This window comes from Phoenix dactylifera, chromosome 13 (assembly GCF_051530095.1).
Source record: "Phoenix dactylifera cultivar Ajwa chromosome 13, Ajwa_hap1_PhDact_Kaust_v1.1, whole genome shotgun sequence".
NCBI lineage: Eukaryota > Viridiplantae > Streptophyta > Magnoliopsida > Arecales > Arecaceae > Phoenix > Phoenix dactylifera.
Genome location: NC_143202.1, coordinates 10641674 through 10668314, shown reverse-complemented (window position 1 = coordinate 10668314; position 26641 = coordinate 10641674). Strand labels below are relative to the sequence as shown.

Sequence of the window (26641 nt, the reverse complement as noted above, 5' to 3'; positions counted from 1 at the left end):
CATTTACACCAATCGGCCAAACTACAAACCTAATGACCCTTACCAGGTATTCATCAATGAGTTATATGGAAAAACTAATGCTTCTAAAGTCAGCTAGCCTTTAGCTCGTTAAACCTCAATCCAGTCACAAGAAGCTCCTGCTAGATGCCCTCCAATACAAACACTGAACATCCCTCTTCCAGTCTTCATTTGGCGGTGTTCAGCAGCCTTCAATCAAATCACCAGTGGTTTGCTGAATTCGAACGGGAAGCATTTATACTGTTGAAATGTTGGAGCATAAACGAAACACAACAGAAATTTAACATCCAGATGAAGCCAATTCAGGTCATAGGTAAAAAAAAATTGCAAGTTGAAGAGCAAGAAGCTAGAGGACTGTTAAAATTTGTAGTAGTGTCTAGGCGTAGTGATTTAGGGATTCTAGACGGCAATTTATTGACCCGCAGACTGCAAAGAAAACTTCATAAGAAGATGCTTCATCAAGCAGTAAGTGACCTTTCATACAACTCAAAGGCTCTGCAGACTCATTCTGACTCTAATGTCAATGCATTAGCCAGAGGTTGCTGCCATACAAATTTGACCATGCCTCAGCTGGGCAATGCCACACTTCCTTTCTCTTGGTGGTCACACCTTTTTGATCATCGGAAAGCTCATGACCTAACAATGCTAGTTTTGGTGATATCTGAAGTTGCACACTGTGAAGGATAATACTCTGTGCACCTGCTTCCAACTTTGGCTGAATCAAAGAGCAAAGACGTGATCAGAATCTGCTCACAAAATTAAAAGGCCATCTCTTGAAGAATTTCAAGGGTCTTCTGATGAACCTGAGAAGGAGAGGTAAATTCCCTCAATTATATTCCAAAAGACAAAAACCCTTCACATGTGTACCATATTGTAACAGTAAATAAGGAAGAGCAATTACCCATTCTAAATGTTGAGCTGTAATGCCAGATACATTCCCTGCATAAATTCCACCCAAGACCTAACATTCCCACAAAAGAAAAGAAATAAGACTGCCAGTTTCTACACTCATGTTCTGGGTATCAATATTTAAAGTATGCTCACATGTAAAGTTTAACTGAAAAACGTTCAATTAATTTGTCACTTTAAATCTACCAGATGCCACAAGACACAATTTAGTTTAAGATCATGAATATGATGATGAATAAATACCTTGGAAACAGTCTCAAGGAACATTCCAGGACGAACAGGAAGTGGCTTACGGCCTGTAACACTACCCTGAGTAAACCAATGATTGTTAATATGCAAGAATATTTTGTTAGCTATCATATCAATATGAACTTTCTCAAATTGCTATGCTTACCTAATAGAAACCCCACCATCCCTCCACCCCCACACCACCCCCCCCTTTCCCCGAGAATAAAAAAAAAAGAAGATTTGAAAACTGAAGGAGAATATCCAATTAATGGGCTGCTAGGGGTTAAGTTCAGGCCTAAATTCCAATTATTCCCTCAGCTTTTCACCAACGAACCTGAATTCTGGCTTTTAGGGGAATCTATTGGTGTGTCATATAACTATTCTTAAAAACCAAAAGCACCAGGAATCATTAAGCAAATAAGAACTCACCCTTCCAGCTATTCCACTTAGTGTCTTTTGTCTATTGTTAGGATCTTCATCTCCAATGTCCAAGTTGTCTGCATCTTCATCTTTCCCATGCATCACATCACGTATCATATTTTCGACAGTTTTTCCAGGTCTCAAAGCAACTAGCTTGCTTAAGAAGTTCACCTGAACTTCCATTAGATGGAATTATGCAAAATATTCATTACATAGCTTCATAATATAAAACGACATGAACAGGAAAAGAAAATAGAACATGAAGAAAGAACCTTTCGAGATAAATATCTATTGGGTTCAGACACCTATCAGAAAACATTTAGATATTCTGGTAATAAAATAATTTGGAAGAAGTTAAAATCTTAGGTCACAAACATGTTATTGACAGATATCACTAATTCCAATTGAGTAGACTGATAAAAGCAAATACCATATTTTGTTAAATAGAAGATAAAATCTTACAAGAATCATTGATGTCTCTACAACCTTCCTCTCTCTTACCAAACTAAAGAGAAAGAATAGGGGAAATAATTGCAGGGTCATTCCATAAATCCCTATTTTCTTTAACGACCATGAAATCCATGTTCTCTGACTTGAAGAGGTTTGATATCATACAACCAAGTAGGTCTGAAATGAAGAAAGATCTGAGACTTGGATGTTGCTGATCATCTCCAGTGTCAGGATCGGGGTGTCAGCAGTTCTGGACAATTCCTTCTGACATGAAAAGAAAGGTTTGTTGGTATTAGAAGCAGAAACCCTACCAAACCCCAGATTGCTTCTCCTTATTTCATGAACTCTTCTTAAGAAAGATTTATTAGAGGATCGCCCTCCTGTTCTTCCCGTGTCAGCCAGGATTCCGAGCACGGTACCCCTCTCTTCTCGAAAGATTGCTTGTAGAAGGAACATAGACTTTCAATTTTTGGAAAACGAGGGTTTCACTATAGGAGAACTTATCAGAAGCCAAGGATGGGAGTACCTCTGCAGACTCAAAGGGACCCATCTACCCAGACCTTGTTCAAGAGTTCTACCAAAATCTCATGTTTGGATTGGGCAACATCTCCTTTGTTGTAAGAAATGTGGCTATAGAATTAAATGACTATATTCTCAGACGAGTTTTTCAGATGCCCAACTAGGGTAATCCAGTAGACAATGTTGAGGATAGGCGAAGTGCCTTGTAGTGCATTCTAGAAAAAAAAAACAGGGAATAAAAATGCTAAAGATCGAAGGAAGCCAACTTAGTGCGGAAATGAGGCTGCTACATCACATAATCAGCATGATATTTTATCCGAAGTCTGGGAGGTTTGAAATTGTGTCAAAACAGGAGTTGTGCATCATGTTCTACATCAAGGAAATCCCCATTAACCTTCCAACTCTAATAATTCAAAACATGCATGAAGTTGTTTCAAGAAGAAAGGCTCCACTGCCCTACAATTTAATGCTCATAGAAATTTTCAAGAACTTCAATATAAATTTGGTGGGCAAAGAAACCAGTGAGCTAATCTTTTCTGATACCTGCAACGAACATTTTCTACATCGTATGGGATACAACAAGAAAGATGGTCGTTGCGTGAGAACTAAAAGAGAAGCTAGAATTGAGGAAGAAGAAAATAGAGAAGAAATCACTGCACAACCCTCCTTAGTAAGAAGAGAAGCTCAAAAGCATCCTATTGCAGAAGAACAAAACTCTAACATTCCATCAGCAAGCAGATATCAATATGTCTATATTTGGCTGAATAAAGATGATCTTAAAATTATCTCTGAACAAGTAACTGCAACCCTTCTGGCAGCTAGGATTTCTGAATTGGAAGATAGCTCAAGGAATCCTTAAGCCGCAGCTATAACTGATTTGGTTTAGTAGTTGATAGAGCAGAGTACAAACCTATCATCAATTTAGAACTTTGTCATCAACCTGAGTGAAAGGATTGCTTCATTGGAGAGAAAGATTGATCATAGCAGAATGGGTCAAAGTTCAAATGAAGACACTGTGCAGATTTTTGAACTTGCCTTGGAAGCTAAAAGACTCAGAGGAAGAATTGAGTATGAAATCCAACAATTGGGAGAAGAAATTCAAGGCACCTCTATTGTTGTTTCCTCCGGGGTAATGTCTCTTCTTTAGGCCATAGGAAGATTAATTGGGCAGCTTGAGAACACTTCCTCTATCCCTAGAGCACCTATGCTAGACCCCTACGCAACCCAGTCGACCTTCCTCTTCAACTAGACCTTCTCAATTCTTCACCGTGCTGGACCTTCTAGTAGAACTAGGAGTCGCCGAGCTGGTGCATCCTCAAGCATGCCAACTCAATTGGAAGTCTCTTCTTCTTCAGACGAAGACTAGACATCACAATTTTCTTTGATCAATATGTAAATCTTCTTATCATGTGCTTTCTTGTTCTATCTCTGTAACTTGCCCCTACCCTATCTTGTACTTAAACTCTTTATCTTAATGAAAATCTACGGTTTGAATTCAAGCGACATATGTTTAGCAATTTTCTTTAATGAATATCTCAGTTTATGTTTTTATGATTTGTGCTTCCTTATCTGTTTTCTGTGACATGCGTTGCACTATGTTTCTATATGCTTTAAGTTTGCTATTCTGTTTAATGGATGAATAATTCAGTTTGGATGTTTAAGTATTTCTCAACGTTTATCATACTTAATGTGAAAGATTTCTTAGCTTAAGTGCCCTCCTTATTAATAATGACAAAATGGGGGAGAAAGAAAAATGGTAAAAGTTCAAGATAAAGAAAAATGACAAAGAAAAATGGTAAAGGTTCAAGATAAAAGTTCAAAAGAAAAGTTTAAGAAATGCAAAAAGGGAGAAAAGTTCAAAGCAAAGTCAAAAGAGAATGATTAATTTAAAATTTTTGCAAATAGTAATCTGAAATCCTTCTTAAATAGTCTGTTATTACATCAAAAAGGAGGAGAATTACTTTTATAGACAACTTGGTGTTTAAAGTAATTTCAATTAAGCATTAAAAGTGAATGGTATCAAGCAAATATAAACACAATTTTCACTTTCTAAATTTTGCAAACATAAATTCAGATGTTATGCATGCTTATTTCTTCTATCTAAATTTTACAAATATATGCACTGTTCTAAAAGATGCTATTATTGTTTACATCATTTTTTAGAACTCAAGGGTTTTGTCATCAGCAAAGAGAGGAAGATTGTTGACCCTAAAGGGTTGATTTTGATGACGCAAAACAGTTGAGTCATAAGTTGACTAACCCATTGCTTTGAGTTTAAATTGATTAATTTCAGAAAGCAAAAAGAAAGTCTTCAGCTACTCTTAAAAGAAGATCATCTATCTAAAGCTCCACATCAAAAAGCTGAACTTCAAAAAGGCCATGAAAACATTCTTTAGAAGCTCACATACAAGGCTGAGAATTTTATTCTGAGCTACCTCAAGAAAAAACCCCAAACTTAATGAGTTGACTCCAGCACACTATCATTGACTAAAATGCCTTCACGAGCCAACTCCAGCAAATCATGAGTCGACCCCAAAACAATCTCAAAAGACAGACACAGCTAAAAAATTTATCACATTGATGAGTCGACAAAGAAAATCACGAGCCAACTCTAAATAAACAAGAGTCGACCCCGGAATGACCATAGAGAAAAGATAGAGTTGAAAAATTCATCGCATTGGCAAGTCGACCCATGAAAATCATGAGCCGACTCCAGACAAACAAGAGTCGACCCCAAAAATAAACAACTCAAGTCCTAAACGGCCACAGTAAGAAGACAAAAAGCAGTAAAACTTAGTTTGTTAAAGAGTCGACCCCAGTCATCTGACGAGTCGACCCCTAAACTAAGAAAGCCAACTCCACAATGACCACAGAAAACAGATAGCGCAGCAAAAGCTACAATAAGTTCGAGACAACTTGTCAAAATCTCGAGTCGACCCCTTTGCGCCTGACAACAGTAACAGCTAGTTTTTCTGTTAATCAGAACAGCGATTTTCATCTCACAACGGCTCTACTACTGGTCTAACGGCTAGAAAAGTGTTCCAACCATCTCCAAAGAATATAAATGCATTAGAATACCAAAAAAAAAAGAGAGCTCAAGCATTACAAAGACAAATCCACTAGAGCAAGAAAAAGAAACCAGAAAGAGAGAGCTTCAAAGAGTATCATTTAAGAGCTTTGATTGCGAGCTGAAAGATCATATCTTCAACATCAAAGAGTTAGTGAAGTGCCTTCAAGAGAAATCAAAGCAAACCAACAGAGTCTAGCTCCATTTATTGTTTTGTATTTATTGTCTTAGAGTTGTATTAATTATATCGGCACTTAATTCTTTCTATTCTTTGTTGTAACAAGTTTCAGGGATTGAAACTTGGGAAAAAGGTCTATCCAAACCTTAAATTGGATTGTTAAGATTTTGGTTGATTTTCTGAAAAAATCAATTGAGTTAATTGTGAGCCCAAGTAAAACAATCGGTATAGATTTTGGATGATTTTCTCGAAAAATCAATTGGGTTGATTGTGAGCCTATGTAAAACAATCGGTTGAAAGTTTTGATTGATTGTCTAAAAAAATCAAGTGGGTTTGGTTATGAGCCTGAAAAACAACTATGTTGTAACCTGAATTATAGATTATAGTGAAATTTACAAGAAATCTAGGAGAGTGGACATAGGTGTAGGGTTGACACCGAACCACTATAAATTTTTTGTGTTTGCATTGATTGCTTTACTTGCATTTATCTTCAGCATATTTGCTTATTAGTTTGCTGCTAAAGTTTTGAAAAGTCCAATTCATTCTCTCTGTTGGGCTGCATAGCTGGGCAACATGTACAATGGTTTCATACTTAAGACATACGCATAAAATTTTCGTAGAATTATAAATAAAACAAGAGAACTGCACAAAACTTTTATTTTGAATATTTGGAGGAGACAATGAAAAACTAGAGGCTTCTCGAATAGTAATTAAGAATTTTGTTCATTCTTGAGCACTAGCATTGATAGAACCATGCTACTTAGAACATGATTGATGAGTCACAAAAACGAAAGTGATTTGATCTCTCCTTTGCGTCTGTCTTAAATAAACAATTTCATTCACTAACAAACTCCATTGCAATGTAAAACTCTGACCATGCTTCAATAGGGTATTCCAAGCACTTCATAGTAAAAGTTATGTCAATAATTTATTCAAATATATTAAATTTCTAGTTGTCTTAGAGACCGATAACTGAAACTTAGGACAGCAACATATATTATCTCCTTAGTAGACATGAGACAGCAGACTCATTGATTAGATCAAAACAGATGGCTGTAAGATTTTAATATATGCAAAGAATTATTATTTTTTCTTTTTTTTTTTGTGGGAGTGGGGAGTGGACAGATTCTTTCTGACTCTACTTATAGACAGATTAGCAGGATCTTTAGAGAGGGGGAAAAAGAAAAGAAATGACAATTTTGCTCGGTTTCAGCTGAAACTGATCGAAAACAGCCAAAAGTAAAATTTTCATTAGTTTTGGACCAGTTTCAACTAAACATTAATACCTTGGATGTAGAGTTCATTAGAACAAAAGGTAATGTCTCTAGATGGAAGAAAAACTCTAACTAAATGGCCCTCAACAATGTTCTTAACTACTACAAATTCGTTTTCACTTGTTTGTAGATTTATCATAAATAGGTTACAAATCAGGATATGGAGGGATATTGTTTGGTTAGTGAAAGCATGCAAATGGTAGGATTATGGAGGGCCTCAATACAGGGGGCAAGAATTTCCTATTCCCTGCAAAATGGAGTGAAGACTTCTTTCTGATGGAAGATTTTTGGGCATATATATTATAAAGATATTATAAAAAACAATGACTAAGTCTCTCTTGCCAAAAGGGGTTTAGAACAATCGTTTCAGTTTTCAGCAGAGAAGTTCCCAGGATAGTTAATAACTTTCAATGTAATATCATGGTTTGCGCTTGATGTGTGTTGAAACATCTCTAGTCATGTCCAGCACCTTCAATTGTGGCTGGCTATCTGGGTTGGTGCCTTGTTCTTGCACCCCAGAGTATATTAATTGTATCTTTCATTTTTGAGCATGCGAGAGACCGCATGTATGAGTTGCAAGATTTCCTTGTGTTTGTTACTGTGAAGTCTGTGTGAACAACTTGGAGGAAGAAGAACTCGGAGAGAATGGAGGCATTATGGTGGGACCCAGACATTTTAAAAGTGAAGGATGTGGAAAGATAGAAATTCCAACAGAAAGTCAGTGACCTAGGACTAATTTTTTATAGAGAAGATGCAACTGAGATTATCAAAAAACTAGATAGAAGATGCTACAAATGAAACCAAGAAGAGCTGATCAAGGAATGAATATATAACATTGTAATTTTACTCAGAAAAAAAAAGGAAAATAAATATTAAGAAAAGATCCACTTGCATATAATCCCGAGGTTTAGCCCTAATTCTTCATTTTAGTTACAAAAGGAAAAGGCTGAGTGATTTTATTTGTTTCAAAACACAGCAATTATAGCGAAGTCTCCGGAACATTCTTCATATATATGAAAGGATGAGAATATCTTCGTTGACATTTAAATTTTCTTTGCACAACAACAGGAAGAGGGTAGCAAGAATAAAATATTGGTAAGTAATATAGCTGCATGAGCAGCTTTGACATGTAATCTGTGAAATTATTAAAGATATGTTATAAGATGTGATTTCATGCTAAAACTTAGTATTTGAGACCATTTAAGCCAGTTTATTTCTTCAATTGGAAGATTGCTTGTTTGTAAGCAAAAGACCAACTCATAAATTTTGTTAGTTTAGTAGGAGAAGATAAGAGGGAATAGAAGCGGACCTCTGCTTCTGGCAGTGTACTAAGACCACGGTTGTTTCTTTCATCCAATATTCCACCACCCATCATATTCCGAGCTTCCTCTCTGATCAAAACAAGTCTTGCAAGCAGTTTCCGATCAGGAACAGCAGGCCTAGATTCCATTGTCTACAAAGACAGAAGCAATCAGAAAACTTGCAGAAAATCTTCCCACAGAAAAACCGTTAGACCATTAGAAAAATGGAAATTATTATTGTGCAGTTTAACTCAATTTTTCTCAAAAACAGAGCTTCCTTTCTTTGGATACTGCTTTGATAACAAAAGGAAAAGAGAATAAATACAAATAAATCTACCAGTTACCAGATAATAATTAATTTCAGAGTTGACCATACTCAGAACACCCATAGAATTTAAAATTCAAGCACTAGAAGTTTTAAGGAAAATCTTCAAGCATCATAAACACGAAATCAAGTTGATTAAACACTTGAGGGAAACATTGCCTTTCACAACTGTTAGGATGATGCTTGATGTTTATGGTTATGGCGTGACATTAATGTAGTTTCAAAAAGCTAATACTTGACAAGATCCTTACAATTCAATTGATCGCAGGATGTTTTTTCATTCAGAAAACCATCCAAGAATGAATGCTGCGTTTTGGCTGGATCCCTACCTATCCCAGATGCATATAATGTTATGTCCAAGGTCCGCCGTACCGGTCTGGATCGGCGTACCGGTGGCCGGCCGGACCGGTACGGTACCGGTCCGGACTGGTACCGTACCGGTCCGGACCACTTTCTTTCCCATCAAAAAAAAAAAAAACCACAGCGAGGCGCTGTGGTTCCCCCCCCCCCAAAAAAAAACACCGTACCGGTGCGAACCGGCTGGTTCGCACCGGTATGAGGCCGGTACCAAGCGGTACCGGCCGGTACCGGCCGGTACGGTCTCCGTACCGGCCGGTTCACAGAAGAAAACCGGAAATACCGGTTTTCATCTGTGTCCGGTACCGGTCAGGGACCGGACCGGTACGGACCGGTACGGCATTCCTTGGTTATGTCCAACTAATGCCATCTTGGATGCATATAATATTATTGATGGATATTCCTTAGGTAGGGTGTATACTAGAAAGTTGGCTTGTCAGCGCTGGGATCCTTCATCAGTGTGACAAGCTTGGTTCAATGTTCTTTTTCTGCAACCTCTAAAATTTATATCTGATACTCATAAATCCTACCAAGCATCCGAGTGTCTAATATTATAAATATTGAGTTGGCTTGTCAGCTCAACAAGATGCACTGGTCAATGGTCAGTTGGGTTCACATTGTCAGCACCAGTCATTGGGACAGTTAGTTCTTTTTCCTCCCAGCCAACCAGATCCCCTTTTTCCATTCCCAACCCCTCTAGGAGGAGGCTAAATTCTAATACAGGTCCTGCCAGGTTAGGGTTCAAAATCAGTTCAGTTGTGCCGGGTCCAGTTGACCAAAGTCATCCTCACGTGGTCAACATCTGGCCTCAATTTGGTCCTCTCTATGTAAAGGTCAAGAAAAAGATCCCATGAAGAAATACCTTTGTGCATGTGTATATCATAATCCACGGCCCTCAAGACATCAAATGTTGGTTTCTACAGCCCCTCCTATCGACGAACCCTCTATTCATTGGGTTTCAAACATTAATTGCAAATTTATGAGCATAAGATGCTCAAATATGAGAGACATCCCGTAAAGAACATTGTACCGACCACTACTAGCATCTCGTACCAACTTGTGCCGCTGGGCAACCGGTACGGTGCCCAGTACCGGCACAACGGACCGTGGTGTGTGGTATTAAGTATTCAGACAATATGTCATTACCTTTAAGGTGAGGATACCTCCCTTGAAGCCTAACAAGGGTTTAATCAAGCCTCAATTTCTAGTCCTAGCCTAAGCCAACCGGCCAGGAACTCCTTCCTAAGCTCACCTAAAATTGACCAAGTGGGTCAGGTCAAACATGATTTGCTCAAGTGTGATTATGATGTCTTGATTGAGTCTATCTTATATTTCAAGATTTGTCATATGTGTATCCACATCACGTCATATACATATTTTGTATCCATGTCCATGCTTTATAGGTGTTTAGCAATCTTTTTGTGACTTCCATATTTTTGTAATCGTTAGCGCAACCATGTAATACTAGCACATATATCTATGCAGCAAATCACCCCATGGTCCATAGGATGTATAGATCCATACTATACTCATATAACTTACTTATCAGGAAGCTTATCATTTTGATTGTTGCAGCAAGAAAACTCTAAGAATATTCTAATACACATCCATGGTCAGAAGTTGGGTCGTAGGATGTTGAGTCAGAAGTTGCAAGCAAAATTTATAGTTGATGTGCAACTATCACATATTAATATTCTAAGATAGCTGGGAGGAAAATTGATGTTTCCTACCAAACCCAATTCATAAATAACAAACAATGCCCATCCTCTTCTTATGTTGTCAAGCCTTACCTCTAATAAATCATCAGCCTGGTTAGCAATATCATTAAGATTTGCCCCTGGAAGTTGAACTTTAATATTGTTGTCACTTTTAAACACACCACCACCTGCAGCAACTCGGCGTAGTAATTCATGCCTGCTTTTCTTTTGTGGTGTCCGACAAAGAAGGCCAATCACTTGAACCTGTTTCAAAAACCAGATGGTAGCACAGGGAAGTTCAATACAAGGCTTGTTAGAAGTTCTCCTTATCTTTCAGAACTATAATCAGCAAATTTTTCAATGTATTGAGAAGCTCACATGTGGAGGACACTTTTTGGTGAGATGGTCTAACACTGTGTTCTTGATCACTTCCAGAAGCACCTTGCGCTGAACACACAAGACAATGACAATGTGGGCAAATAGAAATCAACAAATTTTGAAGACTATAGAAGAAAGAATTAATTAGTTAAACAAACATATGGAGAGCAGAATGCAAGGCCCAAACGAAAATATTTTGCTTTTAACAACTAACAACTTGCAAGGGAAACTTGCTATTAAGATGTGCAACTCAACATGGAAAAGCCATTTTTTTCCAATTGGTTAATAGTTTAAAGGAGAAGTTTATAAAACTGGTGCCAGTATATGCTTTCTTCAAAACCAATCTCTAACATGAATTTACTAACATTTCAATGTGATGGTAGGATTAGATTGTCGCAACTTCACCATGAACATCAAAATTCTTTAACATGGATTTCTGATGCAGGCAATTGGGAATATTGGTGCAGAACAGATACATGCAACTAATCAATAGTGAGTGCCATGGCCGATAGCAGTCAGAATTCATAATGAAAGAAGATCTTACCTAAACAATTTTTTCCAGGTATAGGGCAGTAACCACAGGTTCTAGTCAGGCAGAAGAATAGGAGAACTAAAAAAAAATTTGTCAAAGAAAAACCAGATAAAATCGCCAACACTTATTTCCATTTTATCAACAAGTTTATATTATATAGTTACATCACTACCTGCTCAGGGTACAGTGATGATCGCATTTCATTCTCCAAACCGCTCATTTAGTAATTCAACTAATCTAACATTAAGACTTTCCAAGTGATTTCATTGTAAGACTTCTGGACTTGTTGAGCGACACAAGATTAATGACTTCCTTTAATAAAGTTGAAATGCAGAGGCAGAGCAAATGAGGGAAAAAGAACAGAAGACAGATTGTTCAAGAGGTTGGGCTTATCAGCTGGGGCTAACATGGCAATGTAAGATAGGATAAGGAAAATTTTTCTGGAGTTTAATGGGGAATCAGGGCAGTAAAATCTGAAACTAATGGTTACTAATAGCCAAAAGCTAATCTATATTTGAGTTAAGATGGAATAGGATGATAACTTCCCATAATTACAATGGTGGCTGAGGACAGGAATAAGACTGGGTTATTGGTAGGTTTTTTTAATGGACGATAGGTGTATTGTAATTTTGTTATGGATTCAAATTTGGCTTATGATTGAATTGTGGAGGACCATCCAAAGAAGAGGTACTTTGGTAGGAAGTTAGGCTAGAGGCTAAGGTTTATTATCCTATGTTTTAGAGAGATTAGGATGAGAATGAACAAACCCTTGTCTCTCAAACTAGTATTCAAGTAAATAGAAACCTCTCAAGTTAATTGAACTTTATTCTCTCCAAAAAAAGGGATTCCGGAATGAAATATAAGGAGGTTTAGTGCCTTGACTTGAGAAAACTTGGCTCCAATGAATCAAAAGGACCCAACTCTTGGCATCGGACATCCTCATCCAAAATCATGTGCCAGAAGAGAAAGGATGTTATAGAATCGCCTATTGCGATGCTTCAACTCTCTAATTTGAAAACTTTGGAAAGGAAGGCACTTTCCTTGCTCGTTTTTTGTTCTCATCTACATGGTTGGCCACAATAGATGGCCAAATCTTGAATGTCAAATGTAATTCTAACATTAGACTAAACAATTCCAAAAATATGGGCATTAGCAAACAGTTTCTTCAGATAGGTTAAATAAACAAGCACTATGAGAATGAAACTATTGATATTTGCACTTGAGAGATCCTTTTTACCAAAAGTAAACCATGACCACATCTCCTAACCAAAACCAACGAACCTTCAACAAACATCAATGCATGCTTTTTAACTTTCTTTTCCAAAGGCCATCTTTTGCTCATCTCTTCATGAATATCTTGCAAGATACAAGTAGAAGAGATTGCCTCAACAATGACCCTTCAGGTTGCAAACCAATTGATCAAATAATGTAAATCACGTCCAATACAACTTTGAAAGGAGGACTAATCATGGACTCACTAGCATTGTAGACAAAATTAACCATAGAATCCCAAGAAGAGACATGGTATTCAACACTTCAATCTAATCATCCATTTGCCATGCACTGTGGACTACTAACTGAGGTTTAGCACTTTATTAGTTCCTGCGTTCACCCAATTAACCTACAAACTAGACATCCCTCTTTTAAATAGTGATCTAACAAAGCAGATATTTTTTGACTCATCAAGTAAGCCTTCTTGGAGAATTAGTACACCACCATATAAGTAGTCACATCAGTAAACTGATACAGTAACTCAAGAGATAAAGTTGTTGCCGCCGAATCTGGGCAGAGGTCGAAGAGCAGCTCGCATGACCCTGAGGTCGATTGGAGACAAGCTGAGCAAGCCGGCCGAGGTACAGAGGGTAAATCTCTTCCGAAGATGGCCTGTAAAAAGTCCGCTTACCGGAGAATTTCCAGCAAGGGACCCTCCAATGCCTGAGTCAGAATAACGAGACAATAGTACAGAAGAGAGAATTTCAGCAGAGTGTAATCTCTGTGAGTAATAGAGCGTGTGTACCTGAGGCCCCCCGGGCTGCCCTTTAAATAGGAGAGCCTATTTTGTCGTTATCTAGCCTGATGTGGCATGCAATTATGCCAGATAACAGTCGGTAATATGGTAGAGGTGTGGATGTTAGTCCACATGGATGGAGCACAAGCTGGAATATTGCCAAGACTGCGGGCCGTCAGGAATATCGGTTGTTAGGACTGTTAATCCTTGTCGACACGTGTTGATTGTTCTCCTCGGCTGATGGCTCCTCGGTCGGGACCGAAGTCACTCACCTTGATTGATTGGCTACTCAGCTAGGGCCAGAGTTATTAGCCTTGGTTCATGTCCGAGATCAAGAAGGAAGGTCTGGCTCGAGGTCGAGGTGTCCAATATTTTCTCCAACACTTACCTCCTACTTTCGAGGCAGAGCTGCATCTCAACGACAGAAGTCATGTCGTCAACTCGATTGAGGACAGCACCCTTATTGGGGGTATTAAATGTGTCGATTAGTCTTCTCGAAGCATCACCATATCTGGGGTGTCTCGAGATGTCATCATTGCAAGGTATCCTTCAAGGGGCATTTACTGTAGCGATCCTGGTGAATCGTCGCGCCAAATCTGGGGCTAACACATGGCTTCATCTACCCGGGAAGCCGAATCGGCGCCTTAATCAAGACAATCCGTGCCTCTATATAAGGGTGGCCCCTCTCCTTAGTTTATGCTTCTTGTTTCATCTGCTCCTCCGTCTGAGTGCTCAAGCATCCAGTTTCTCGGGTGGTGCTCCAAAGAGGTCCTTCGTATCTAGCTCTGGCATCCTCTATGCTCCTCCATTTCTGGTAGGTATCCGTTCTTTGGCTGTTCGGCCACTTTCCTATCTTCTCCCTCATCTTTTTCTCCATCACCATCAGCGACGGTGAGGCTAACGCCTCAGAGGAGAATCGATTGCCAGACCACTCTTCTCGAGCTTGGCAGTCGTTGCCTTCGAGTGAGGCTAAGTTCGAGGTCCAATTGGGTCCGGATCATGAGGTATCTATCCGTACTCGGAAGGAATTGGGCCTCATCCAAGCTCAGCATTTCATTCTCCCTGAGTTCATCCTTGAGCTCTTTGGTCTCAATGTTCGGGTGACCAATCCCTCCCTTTCTCGATTGGGCTTGTACGAAGAGACTCTGAGGTTCGAGTTGAGACTACCTATCCACCCATTTTTCTGTTCGTCTAATGAGGGCCTATAGCTTTGTCCAGACCCAACTGGCCCCGAACTCTTGGCAGGTCCTCATCGACTTTCTTTCTTTTTGCTTTCTTTGGGACATTCGGGCTTCGATTTTTCCTTTTCGATGGTGCTTTACGCTGAAGAGGCATCCTTGAGATAGCAATTGATGGTACTTTTCCTCTGGAAAAGACCGCCAATTGATCTGAGTTACTCTCTCCTCCATCCATGGCTAGAAAGAGAGATTTTTCTTCATTTCCTCCGAGCAACCATGAGGGTTCGACACCGAATGAAGGACACCTCAAAAAAATTTGAATCGGCCCTCGAGGTTGTGGCGTGACGACCAAGGAGCCTTGGGCAAGCTCTTGAAATCCCGATCCAAGAATCCTGCCTTGTAGGGGTTACTCTCCGAGGAGACGTTAATTAATATCGGTCTGAGCCTGACCGACCCCCAATGTAAGTTTTTTCTGGATTTTCCCCCTCTTCTCACCTCAATGTTATGGACTGACTTTGTCCTTGGTTTTGCAGCACTTTCTGCCATGAAAACTGATCTCGCACTAATTTACGAGAGGAATAAAATGAAGAAGAAATCGATCGCAGCCGCCAAAGGTGAGGCCTCTTAGAGAAAAAAGTCGAGGGAGCAATCCTCCTCGGCCCGCACTGCCGAGACCACCATCGAGGTCAATGCCGAGACCTTGATTCATGGAGTTCCCCCGAGGTGCATGTACCTCAGGGGGAGATTGTAAAGCTCAACCCCGAGATGGAGGCGAAGTGTGCCACGAAGAGATGGACAAGCTGCTCAAAAGAATAAACAGATTCGAACTGAAGCCCAAAAAACCAGAACCGAGCCACCTTGCGAAGGATCGCAAGGAACGCCTTGCACAGCACGACATCGGTGCGTCGGTGGCTCCGTGCAGCATCATGAGAGCCTTGAAGCTCTCCAGATGATCCAGAGGATCGGTGGGCCGTCGTACAACTCCACTTGAAGAATCTTAAATCGAGATGAAAACAGTTCCTTCATAATATGTCGGGAGAAGAGGAGCTCCGAGGAGAAGTTAAAATCATTGTTCGCCCTCGGAGCCTGTTCTCTGAGGGCCTGAATCTGCCGACCCATTTTTTCGATTCTCTTATCGAAGTTGGCATCTCGCCGGACCGGAGGCTTCAGAAGACAAACAAGCGAGAGGCTCTGGACAAAGTCCTCACCGGAATGGAGGCTTCAAGTGTGCAGTTTTTCATTCCAGTCGGAATTGCTGCGCAAGGTACACTGACTTTGGTGAGACCGCTCCGAATCTTGGCGTTAGGAGTAATGGCTGACTAGAAGCATGTCGTGTGCTAGCAACAGAGAGTGGTGGTTGGGCTAGCTGGATTCCGGCTAGATCATCTTCGGTCATGCCGCTGCCTGCTGCAGGCTCTAGACCATCGCGGCCAGCGTCTGCACCTGTTGAACGAGCTAGTCGAACTGCTCATTACCCACAAGTGCGGCAGGTTGTTCCAGTAGAGCAAGTTTCGAGTTCTGCAATGATCCTCAGGAGGTCAGAGCGTGGCGTTGTGAAGCACGCAACGCGCCACAGGTTCCTCGTGACTTCATGATAGTTGTCCCTCTCTTCGATAGATGTCAATGTTGTTGAGGGTTGGGACCCTTCCTCTAGTGCCAATCTGTTGCCGCAGAATCTAGGTTGAGGTCGGAGAGCAGCTCGGATGACCATGAGGTCGGCTAAAAACGAGCTGAGCATGTCGGCCAAGGTGCGGGGGATGGATCTCCTTCGGAGATGGTCTGCAAAAAATCAACTTGCCGAGAGTTTCTGATGAGAGACCATCCAATGCCTAAATTAGAATAATGAGGCAACAATGTAGAAGGAAGAGAATTTCAATAGAGTATGGTCTTTATAAGTAATATAGCATGCGTACCCTAAGTTCCTCGGACTGCCTTTTTATATAGGAGAGCCCATTTTGTCGTCATCTAGCTTGAAGTAGAGTACAATGATGCCAGATAACGGCCGATAATACAGCCAAGGCATGGATGCCAATCCGTGTGGCAGCAGGTAGCGTCGATGGGGCGCAAGCCACAGTGCTACCACAACTGTGGGCCGTCAGGACTGTTGGTTGTTAGGACTGTCAGTCCTTATCGATACATATTGATTGTTCTGCTCAACTGATAGCTTCTCGGCTGATCGGCTCCTCAATCGGGGCCGAAGTCACTCACCTTGGTTGATTGGCTGCTCGGCTAGGACTGGAGTCGTTGGCCTTGGTTCATGTCCGAGGTCAAAAAAGGTCTGACCCGAGGTCAAGGTGTCCAATATTTTTCCCAAAAAAAGTCATACTTGCTATAACAGGAGTGTAAAGGCCCATATGATGCTTTATCCCTTTGGCTAAATATCATATATCAAGGAGTTAAAGATCCACATGATACTACATAAATGTTAGATGTATGCCCTAGAAGCCAATCTGGCAGACACATTATTTATTCTGGAACATAAATTTGTACTTGACTTTATTATTATTGAATAATAAATGGGCATCTTTTCATTCATATTGTTTATGTGTCTATGAATCGTCCAAAAAATTAATAAGATGATGATACATATTCTCAAGAGTTGAGAATTTGAGCCATGTATCATTGGTGATTAATTTCTAAATGCTCCTGATCAATGGATCATCACGAGGACGGTGATCGATCCGATCAGTGCACAGATCGCTTTCCTTATGGATGGACGAGACTCGAGTCCACAGTGTAGGGACACTGAAGTAAAAGTGCAGGTGCTTGTTAGAGAACAAGGGTACTGAGCGTGACCAAGACAAAAAGTCACTTGGATGTCTATCCACTCGTCAGTGACTTACTTGATGTTGCAGTAGTGTGACTGGTCCTTTGACCTGCGGTGCTTCGGCTATTCACAGTGAGGTTATTGTAGTTTGACTGCACATATACATGGTCTCTAGTCATATGGGTCCTTGTTGTATAGATTGGCTGCAGTAGGTTCACTGTAGGAGTAGGGTATGCACTTACATGGAATCTATCGAACTTGATAGAAGAGGAGTGATCCTATGTGATTTATTAGACAGAGTTCTAAGACCTTGGCCAGGGCAATAATATACAATGGAGAAAGAGTTTTCCACTATCGAACTCAAGTCGAATAAATCTAGACATATGACAGACGACGAGGTTTGACGAGTTATCCATGACCTCCGGTCTGTAGGGATCCACGATAGAAGGACTGTATCATACGATAACTGCACCTAGAGGTTCATCATTCTATTCTGCTGAGTAGTCACTACATACTGCTAGGTGTCACTGGTGGATGGTGAGACTCACAGGGATCATCTCGATGGTCATAATCCCTGGTGAGTTGAGTTGGAATTGTTTCAACCCATTGAAAGGAGTTTTCAATGATATTGTGATAGAGATTGCAATATTTCTCACTACCAGTCAGAATAGAACCTACGGGGTCATACACATTAGAGGTAATGACCGATCCGATGGTTGAATGTGATTAGGAATCACAAATAATCAATTAGATTGATAAATAAAAAGCCGCTAAGAGTTAGTGGTTAGAAGAAGGAATAATTGCAATCGGATTGCAATTTAATTTAATTAATTGGATTTAATTAATTAGACTTGATTATGAATACTACTTGGAGTGGGATTCATGAAGTCCTAATTGGATTAGGATTTCAAATTAAATTAGAGTCCTACTTGGAATAGGATTTCTAAAGTCCTAATTATCTTAGGGCTGAAATTTGAACAAGTCCTGATTAGATTAGGATTTTCTTAAGTCCTAATTAATTTTAAATTTTAATCTAATTAATTAAAAGACTCCTAATTGGATTAGGATTGAAGAGTTCAATTGAGTCATGGTTTAATTAAATCCTAATTAGATTAGGATTTGGAGGAAATTGAAATGGGTGCATATAAATCCTATTTTGACTAGGATTGAACTCATGCAATAGGCCCAAATTAAAACCACCCTTTAATTTATTTAAATGGCAGATTTAAATAGATTTGAGGGAGGGGCTCACGCCCCCCCCCCCCCCTTTGAGGTGTGCGTGGGGAAAGAAGGAAGGGCCTACGCCCCTCCTATTTGTTCAAAAAAATGGGATAATGATGAGTTCCTTAAAAATAGGAACTCATCTTTATCCCTTAAGGCATTAAAAGACCTCTTAATTTCGGCCAGCATTTATGGGTTTTTCTTGGTCATTCACGGCAGCAAGCACCCTCCTCTCATTCCCTTCTTCAGCCACAAGAACAAGGGAAGAAACCAAGGGTGAATTGATCTCTTTCTTCTTCTTCTTTTGGTTCTAGCGCAAGGGAAAGTAAAAGGCTGTGAAGAGCCTTCATTTCTTCTTCCTTGGCACTTCCTTCTTCTTCCTCCTCTCAAGGCAATCAAAGGTTGATTCAAAGGAGAGGACTTCAACCATCAATAGCCATCTCTGCAAGGGAGCTAGCACCCCGGGGAGATCCAAAGGCTTCGATCGACTCATTACTTCGTGTGGATACCCATAGAGGCCGGACGCGTGTGCGGCTTCCACTGAGCCTTGATCAAATACCACGTAAATCAGATTTGCGGAGACCATCTACCCGCACAAGATGAAGATCTGATCTTCTTAATGATTTTAAAATGGTTTAAAATAATTTAATTCTAATCTATCTACAAACGAAAGGTTTTAAAATACGTTCATGCGATGAATGGATCCCGCATATGTTTTTCCGCTGCAATCTGAAAATTATTTCGAAATTTTCATGGCATATGAGGGATGCTAACAGTGGTATCAGAGCCATGGTTATGTAGATGAAGATTAGAATTAAATTTTTCAAGGCATTTTAGATCTAAAATTTAAGGGATTATGCTTGCTGAAATTTATGTATGCAGAATTTTCAGCTTGCTGATTTTTCTGTATACTAATATTTAGATGCTTAGATTAATGATTCTAATGCTTTGATAATGTGATTACAAATGTTTAGAGTCAAATCTAGCATGATCAGCAGGTCATGAGATGGAATAATCAATTATATTACAGATCTGAAAATAATTTTTATGCATGTGATGCGTATGGTGATGATTATGGATGGACCCTTTGAATGTGCTGAAATGTTCTGCGATGTTCTATGATGCATGTAATTTTAATTTTCAGATGCCTGCGTACATCTTAAATTCATGTATTAGAGACCTGCGTGTCTCATGAAAAGGGTTGTAATTTTATTTTTATTTTTATTTAATTTTTAAAGCAATCTGGGATGTAATCTGTGATGTGTGTTGCACGTCGATGGTTGATCGATATGTACATCAACAAGCTCAACATGCGTGGATCGAGATCAAGGATTGATTGAAGATGGATCAAGGAGTTGATCACAATTGGACCTAGAGGATCAAGATCGAGTCAAGAGTTGAAGACGATCAAACCAATTGACGTGCATGTGCTTGTAAAATGACCCCATCCTGGATCCATGATCATCACCATTTAATTTTATTTTTGATAAATGCCTGGATGTTTAATGCTTATGTTTATGCGGGTAGATTTGTATTTGCATGAGATGTGAATACGCGATCGAGTGAGACCTAAATCGAAACCTCCCTAATCAGTCGAGGGTGAACCAACATGAGTTAGTCATATTTGATTAATTGATCTAATTGGTGTCTAGGCAAGCCTATAAGGTGGTTACTTAATTAGGACCTTACTCTCTGAGTAAGGGGAGCCTCCCACCTGCTTACCTGGCCAATTGTTCAATTACCTCTTATGAAAAACTCAAGTTGCAAACACTAAGACTTGATTATGCAATATTAAGTCCATAGGTCTTCCACCGTAGTAGAGCTGCTAAGGTCTTTTCGGTGTTGATTTGTCTCGGCTGACACAGTGGGCAAGTTGCATCGGGGGGCTGGACCTCTCTATTAGACATGAGATGTTGTGGGTTAAAGGTAGGGTTGGGCACCAATAACTGTTAGGTGAGGATCCAATGACAACTTTATTTCTGCGGTTATACGGTGGGTCTGACTTAACTAAGTAATGGGGCCAATAACTGTTAGGTGAGGTCTTCATGACTTAGAGACCAAGTACCACTGCAATTTGCTTAAGAAGCATTGTACAAGAGTTGTACACTCATCTATTTATATGTCACCAATAACTGTTAGGTGAGGCGGCATGTAAATCGGTGAGACCGCAGTACCCACTAAAAATCCTAGTCGCGTAGGATTTTCGTTTCTCCATCAGGGAAGTATGAGGGATTCGAGAAAATAGTGGGAGCATATTTGTTTTTAAAGTCCCTAAAACAAATAGAGTTCAAGTACAAAGTCTAACTAGAATCTTTACTCTCTACAGATCACAATGTTAGCTTCAAACCCTTTGACCCGTATTCTTAAAACCAACCGACTGACCGGAACCAACTATAAAGACTGGCTTAGAAACCTTAAAATTGTTCTAAATTGTGAGAAACTAGGATATGTGCTCGAGAACGATATCCCCAGATTACCAGCACGTCCTACTGATGATCAGCGTGAGACGCATCAAAAGTGGACAGATGACGACATTAGGGTCAAGTGCTACATCATGGCATCCATGACTAATGAACTTCAATGCCAGCATGAGAACATGAAGACTGCTAGGGAAATACTGGCTCATCTGCAAGAGTTGTATGGTGAGCAGAGCCGCACTGCACGCTTTGAAGTGTCCAAGAGGCTCTTCAAGGCAAAGATGCGCGAGGAGCAGTCTGTCCACGATCACTGTTTGACTATGATCAAGGACCTCGAGGAGCTTGAGAAGCTCGGTATGTCCATGCATAAGGAACTGCAGATAGATCTGATCCTGCAATCCCTTTCTGATTCATTTGGTCAGTTTATAGTAAACTACCATATGAATAAAATTGAATGCACGAAGACTGAACTGTTGAACATGTTGGTAACTGCTGAGGGAGCCTTGAAAGGTTCAAGGAGCTCTGTTCTAGCTGCTGAGCTGACTTCTGGTTCCAAGAGAAAGTCTACTTGGAAGAAAAAGAAGCCTGCTAAGAAGCAGAATAAAGACAAGAAGCCAAAGAAGGAAGTTCAGAAGAAAAGGGCTAATGACAAGGGAAAATGTTTCCACTGCAATGTCGACGGCCATTGGAAAAAGAACTGCCCTTCATACCTCGAGAGCTTGAAGAACTAAAAGGACACACCTTCTGAAGGTATGTTAGACTTGCTCGTAATTGAAACTAACCTTACGGTTTCTTCTACTTCCAGTTGGGTTATAGATTCTGGTTCTAGTGCTCATTTGTGCACTACTATGCAGGGTCTAAAGGAAAGTAGGAGGCTGGCGGAAGGTGCAGTAACCCTTCGGGTTGGCAACGGAGCAAGAGTTGCTGCTGTAGCTGTGGGCACCTACCCTTTGCGATTACCGTCTGGATTTAGTTTATTACTAAGAGACTGTTATTATGTCCCTGCTGCTAGCAGGAATTTGATTTCTGTTTCGTATTTAGCACAGGATGGTCATGTTTTGACCTTTGACAAAGACTATTGTTCTATTTATTTCAGAAATAAATTAGTTACGCGTGGTTTCATGATTGACAGTCTCTATCCCTTGCATGTTGATGTATCTGTGAATATGTCTGAGCAAGTAGTGAGTGTCATAGGATCTAAAAGATCCAGAGATGAGATAAACCAGAAGTATTTGTGGCACCTCAGGCTTGGCCATATTGGAGAGGACAGAATGAACAAAATGGAGAAAGATGGGCTTCTCGGCCCATTGACTTCTGAGTCATATCCAGTTTGTGAGTCATGTCTTCAAGGAAAAATGGCTAGACTACCTTTTGTAGGACATGGAGAGAGGACCACTGAAATACTTACCCCGGTACATATTGATCTGTGTGGCCCATTTGATGCGTCAGCCTTATTCGTACTTCATTACCTTTACCGATGACTATTCACGATATGGGTATGTGTATCTTATGAGATACAAATCTGAATCTTTTGAAAAGTTCAAAGAGTTCAGAAATGAAGTAGAAAAACAGACTGGAAAAACCCTTAAGGTTCTTCGATCGGATCGAGGAGGAGAATACCTTAGTGGGGAATTCCGGAACTATCTCAAGGAGAATGGCATAGTCTCACAATGGATGCCTCCGGGTACACCTCAACTCAACGGGGTATCAGAAAGGAGGAATCGGACTCTATTTGATATGGTCCGATCCATGATGAGCTTCACTGATCTACCTATGTTTCTTTGGGAAAATGTCTTATTATCCGCAATTTACTTATTGAATAGAGTTCCCTCTAAATCCGTTCCTACCACACCGTATGAGATATGGCATGGTAAGAAGCCGAGTCTTGGTCATCTCAAGATTTGGAGATGTCCGGCCCACGTCAAGCGACTACAGGCGGACAAGTTAGAGCCTAGGAACATAAGTGCTCGTTTCATAGGATATCCTAAAGAGTCATTAGGATATAATTTTTACATCTCAGAGGATCACAATGTGTTTGTGAGCCGACATCCCGTCTTCTTGGAAAAACAGTTTATCCTTGATAGAGGCAGTGGGAGGAAAATTGAGCTTGAAGAGAGAGTCTCTGAAAAGCAACGAGTCATGGATCCTATAGAACCTATTCACACAGAGCCAGTACACGTAGTACCTCTTCCACCTCGTAGATCTAGTAGGATCTCCCATCCTCCCGATAGATACTTAGGTATACTAGTAGAGGACACCGAGAAAATGTTCCTCATAGGAGATAGGGAACATGTACAGGATCCCAATACCTACAACGAGACGATATCTGATATCGATTTCGAGAAATGGCTGGAAGCCATGAAGTCAGAGATAGACTCCATGTATTCCAACCAAGTCTGTACCTTAGTAGATCCACCAGAAGGTATAGTACCTATTGGATGTAAATGGATCTACAAAAGAAAGATAGGTTCGGATGGAAAGGTAGAGACCTATAAGGCAAGGCTAGTGGCGAAAGGGTATAGTCAGCGCGAAGGCATTGACTATCAGGAGACCTTTTCACCTGTAGCCATGCTAAAATCCATTCGAACATTGCTTGCCATTGCAGCATTTCATGATTATGAAATATGGCAGATGGATGTGAAAACTGCTTTCCTGAATGGATATCTTGATGAAAATATCTATATGGAGCAGCCTTTGGGTTTTACTTCCAGTGATGAAGATCACAAGGTCTGCAAGCTGCAAAGGTCCATCTATGGACTAAAGCAAGCATCTCGGAGTTGGAACACTCGTTTCAATGATGCGATCAAATCGTTTGATTTCACCAAAAACGAAGAGGAACCATGTGTTTACAAGAAGGTTAGTGGGAGTGCTGTCGTGTTCCTCGTACTGTACGTGGATGACATCCTCTTGATTGGGAATGATGTTCCCATGCTAACCTCGGTCAAGGTCTGGTTGTCAAAAGGGTTCTCTATGAAAGATCTTGGGAAAGCATCCTATATTTTGGGGATTAAGGTCTACAGAGATAGATCTAAGAGGTTGCTTGGCCTATCACAGAAAATGTACATAGAGGAGGTACTGAAGAGGTTCAGTATGGAAAACTCCAAGAGGGGTCTATTACCCCTAAGGCATGGGATTCATCTCTCCAAGAAGATGTGCCCCAACACATCTGAAGAGATACAACGCATGAGCAAGATCCCTTATGCTTCGGCAATAGGGAGCCTCATGTATGCCATGCTGTGTACACGACCTGATATAGCCCTTGCTGTGAGTGTCACTAGCAGATATCAGTCGAATCCAGGTGAAGAGCACTGGACAGCTGTGAAGAACATTCTTAAGTACTTAAGAAGAACTAAAGATTTGTTCTTGGTTTTTGGAGGATCATCAGAGTTAAAGGTAGAAGGATACACAGATTCAGATTTCATGACTGATATTGATGATAGAAAGTCTACATCTGGATTTGTGTTCTTGTGCAATGGTGGTACGGTAAATTGGAAGAGTTCCAAACAATCGATCATTGCTGATTCTACCATGGAAGCTGAGTATATCGCCGCCTCTGAAGCTGCAAAGGAAGCTTTCTGGTTCAAGAAATTCATTGCAGAGTTAGATGTAATGCCATCAGATGCCATCACACTCTACTGCGATAATAATGGCGCCATAGCTCTTGCTAAGGAGCCAAGGTCTCATCAGAAGTCCAAGCACATAGAGCGGCGCTTTCACCTCATACGCGAATACCTCGAGAAGAAATATGTCGAGGTGCAGAGAGTAGACTCCGCGGACAATGTGGCAGACCCGCTCACTAAGCAGTTAAATCAGCAGAAGACTGAAGCCCATCTTGAGAAGATGGGACTTAGATATATGACTGATTGGCTTTAGTGCAAGTGGAAGATTGTTAGATGTATGCCCTAGAAGCCAATCTGGCAGACACATTATTTATTCTGGGACATAATTTGTACTTGACTTTATTATTATTGAATAATAAATGGGCATCTTTTCATTCATATTGTTTATGTGTCTATGAATCGTCCAAGAAATTAATAAGATGATGATACATATTCTCAAGAGTTGAGAATTTGAGCCATGTATCATTGGTGATTAATTTCTAAATGCTCCTGATCAATGGATCATCACAAGGACGGTGATCGATCCGATCAGTGCACAGATCGCTTTCCTTATGGATGGACGAGACTCGAGTCCACAGTGTAGGGACACTGAAGTGAAAGTGCAGGTGCTTGTTAGAGAACAAGGGTACTGAGCGTGACCAAAACAAGAAGTCACTTGGATGTCTATCCACTCGTCAGTGACTTACTTGATGTTGCAGTAGTGTGACTGGTCCTTTGACCTGCGGTGCTTCGGCTACTCACAGTGAGGTTATTGTAGTTTGACTGTACATATACATGGTCTCTAGTCATATGGGTCCTTGTTGTGTAGATTGGCTGCAGTAGGTTCACTGTAGGAGTAGGGTATGCACTTACATGGAATCTATCGACCTTGATAGAAGAGGAGTGATCCTATATGATTTATTAGACAGAGTTCTAAGACCTTGGCCAGGGCAATAATATACAGTGGAGAAAGAGTTTTCCACTATCGAACTCAAGTCGAATAAATCTAGACATATGACAGACGACGGGGTTTGACGAGTTATCCATGACCTCCGGTCTGTAGGGATCCACGATAGAAGGACTGTATCATACGATAACTGCACCTAGAGGTTCATCATTCTATTCTGCTGTGTAGCCACTACATACTGCTAGGTGTCACTGGTGGATGGTGAGACTCACAAGGATCATCTCGATGGTCGATAATCCCTGGTGAGTTGAGTTGGAATTGTTTCAACCCATTAAAAGGAGTTTTCAATGATATTGTGATAGAGATTGCAATATTTCTCACTACCAGTCAGAATAGAACCTATGGGGTCACACACATTAGAGGTAATGACCGATCCGATGGTTGAATGTGATTAGGAATCACAAATAATCAATTAGATTGATAAATAAAAACCCGCTAAGAGTTAGTGGTTAGAAGAAGGAATAATTGCAATCGGATTGCAATTTAATTTAATTAATTGGATTTAATTAATTAGACTTGATTATGAATACTACTTGGAGTGGGATTCATGAAGTCCTAATTGGATTAGGATTTCAAATTAAATTAGAGTCCTACTTGGAATAGGATTTCTAAAGTCCTAATTATCTTAGGACTGAAATTTGAACAAGTCCTGATTAGATTAGGATTTTCTTAAGTCCTAATTAATTTTAAATTTTAATCTAATTAATTAAAAGACTTCTAATTGGATTAGAATTGAAGAGTTCAATTGAGTCATGGTTTAATTAAATCTTAATTAGATTAGGATTTGGAGGAAATTGAAATGGGTGCATATAAATCCTATTTTGACTAGGA

The 26641-nt window shown here is 40.2% G+C and overlaps 1 protein-coding gene across 1 annotated transcript in view; it reads right to left on the bottom strand.

Annotated features, from left to right (window-relative positions):
• Window positions 1-228: 228 nt before the first annotated feature.
• LOC103698055 (protein PEP-RELATED DEVELOPMENT ARRESTED 1 homolog, chloroplastic-like) overlaps window positions 229-26641 on the bottom strand; it is a 31333-nt gene continuing 4920 nt past the window's right edge. Inside the window, exons 3-9 of the mRNA XM_088709698.2 lie at window positions 11122-11190; window positions 10837-11007; window positions 8373-8516; window positions 1585-1746; window positions 1171-1236; window positions 920-979; window positions 229-821 (exon numbers count right to left, since the gene is read on the bottom strand). Of these exons, the coding sequence (XP_088565824.1) occupies window positions 777-821; window positions 920-979; window positions 1171-1236; window positions 1585-1746; window positions 8373-8516; window positions 10837-11007; window positions 11122-11190 (717 nt within the window). The 3' untranslated portion in view covers window positions 229-776. The remainder of the gene's footprint in view (window positions 822-919; window positions 980-1170; window positions 1237-1584; window positions 1747-8372; window positions 8517-10836; window positions 11008-11121; window positions 11191-26641) is intronic.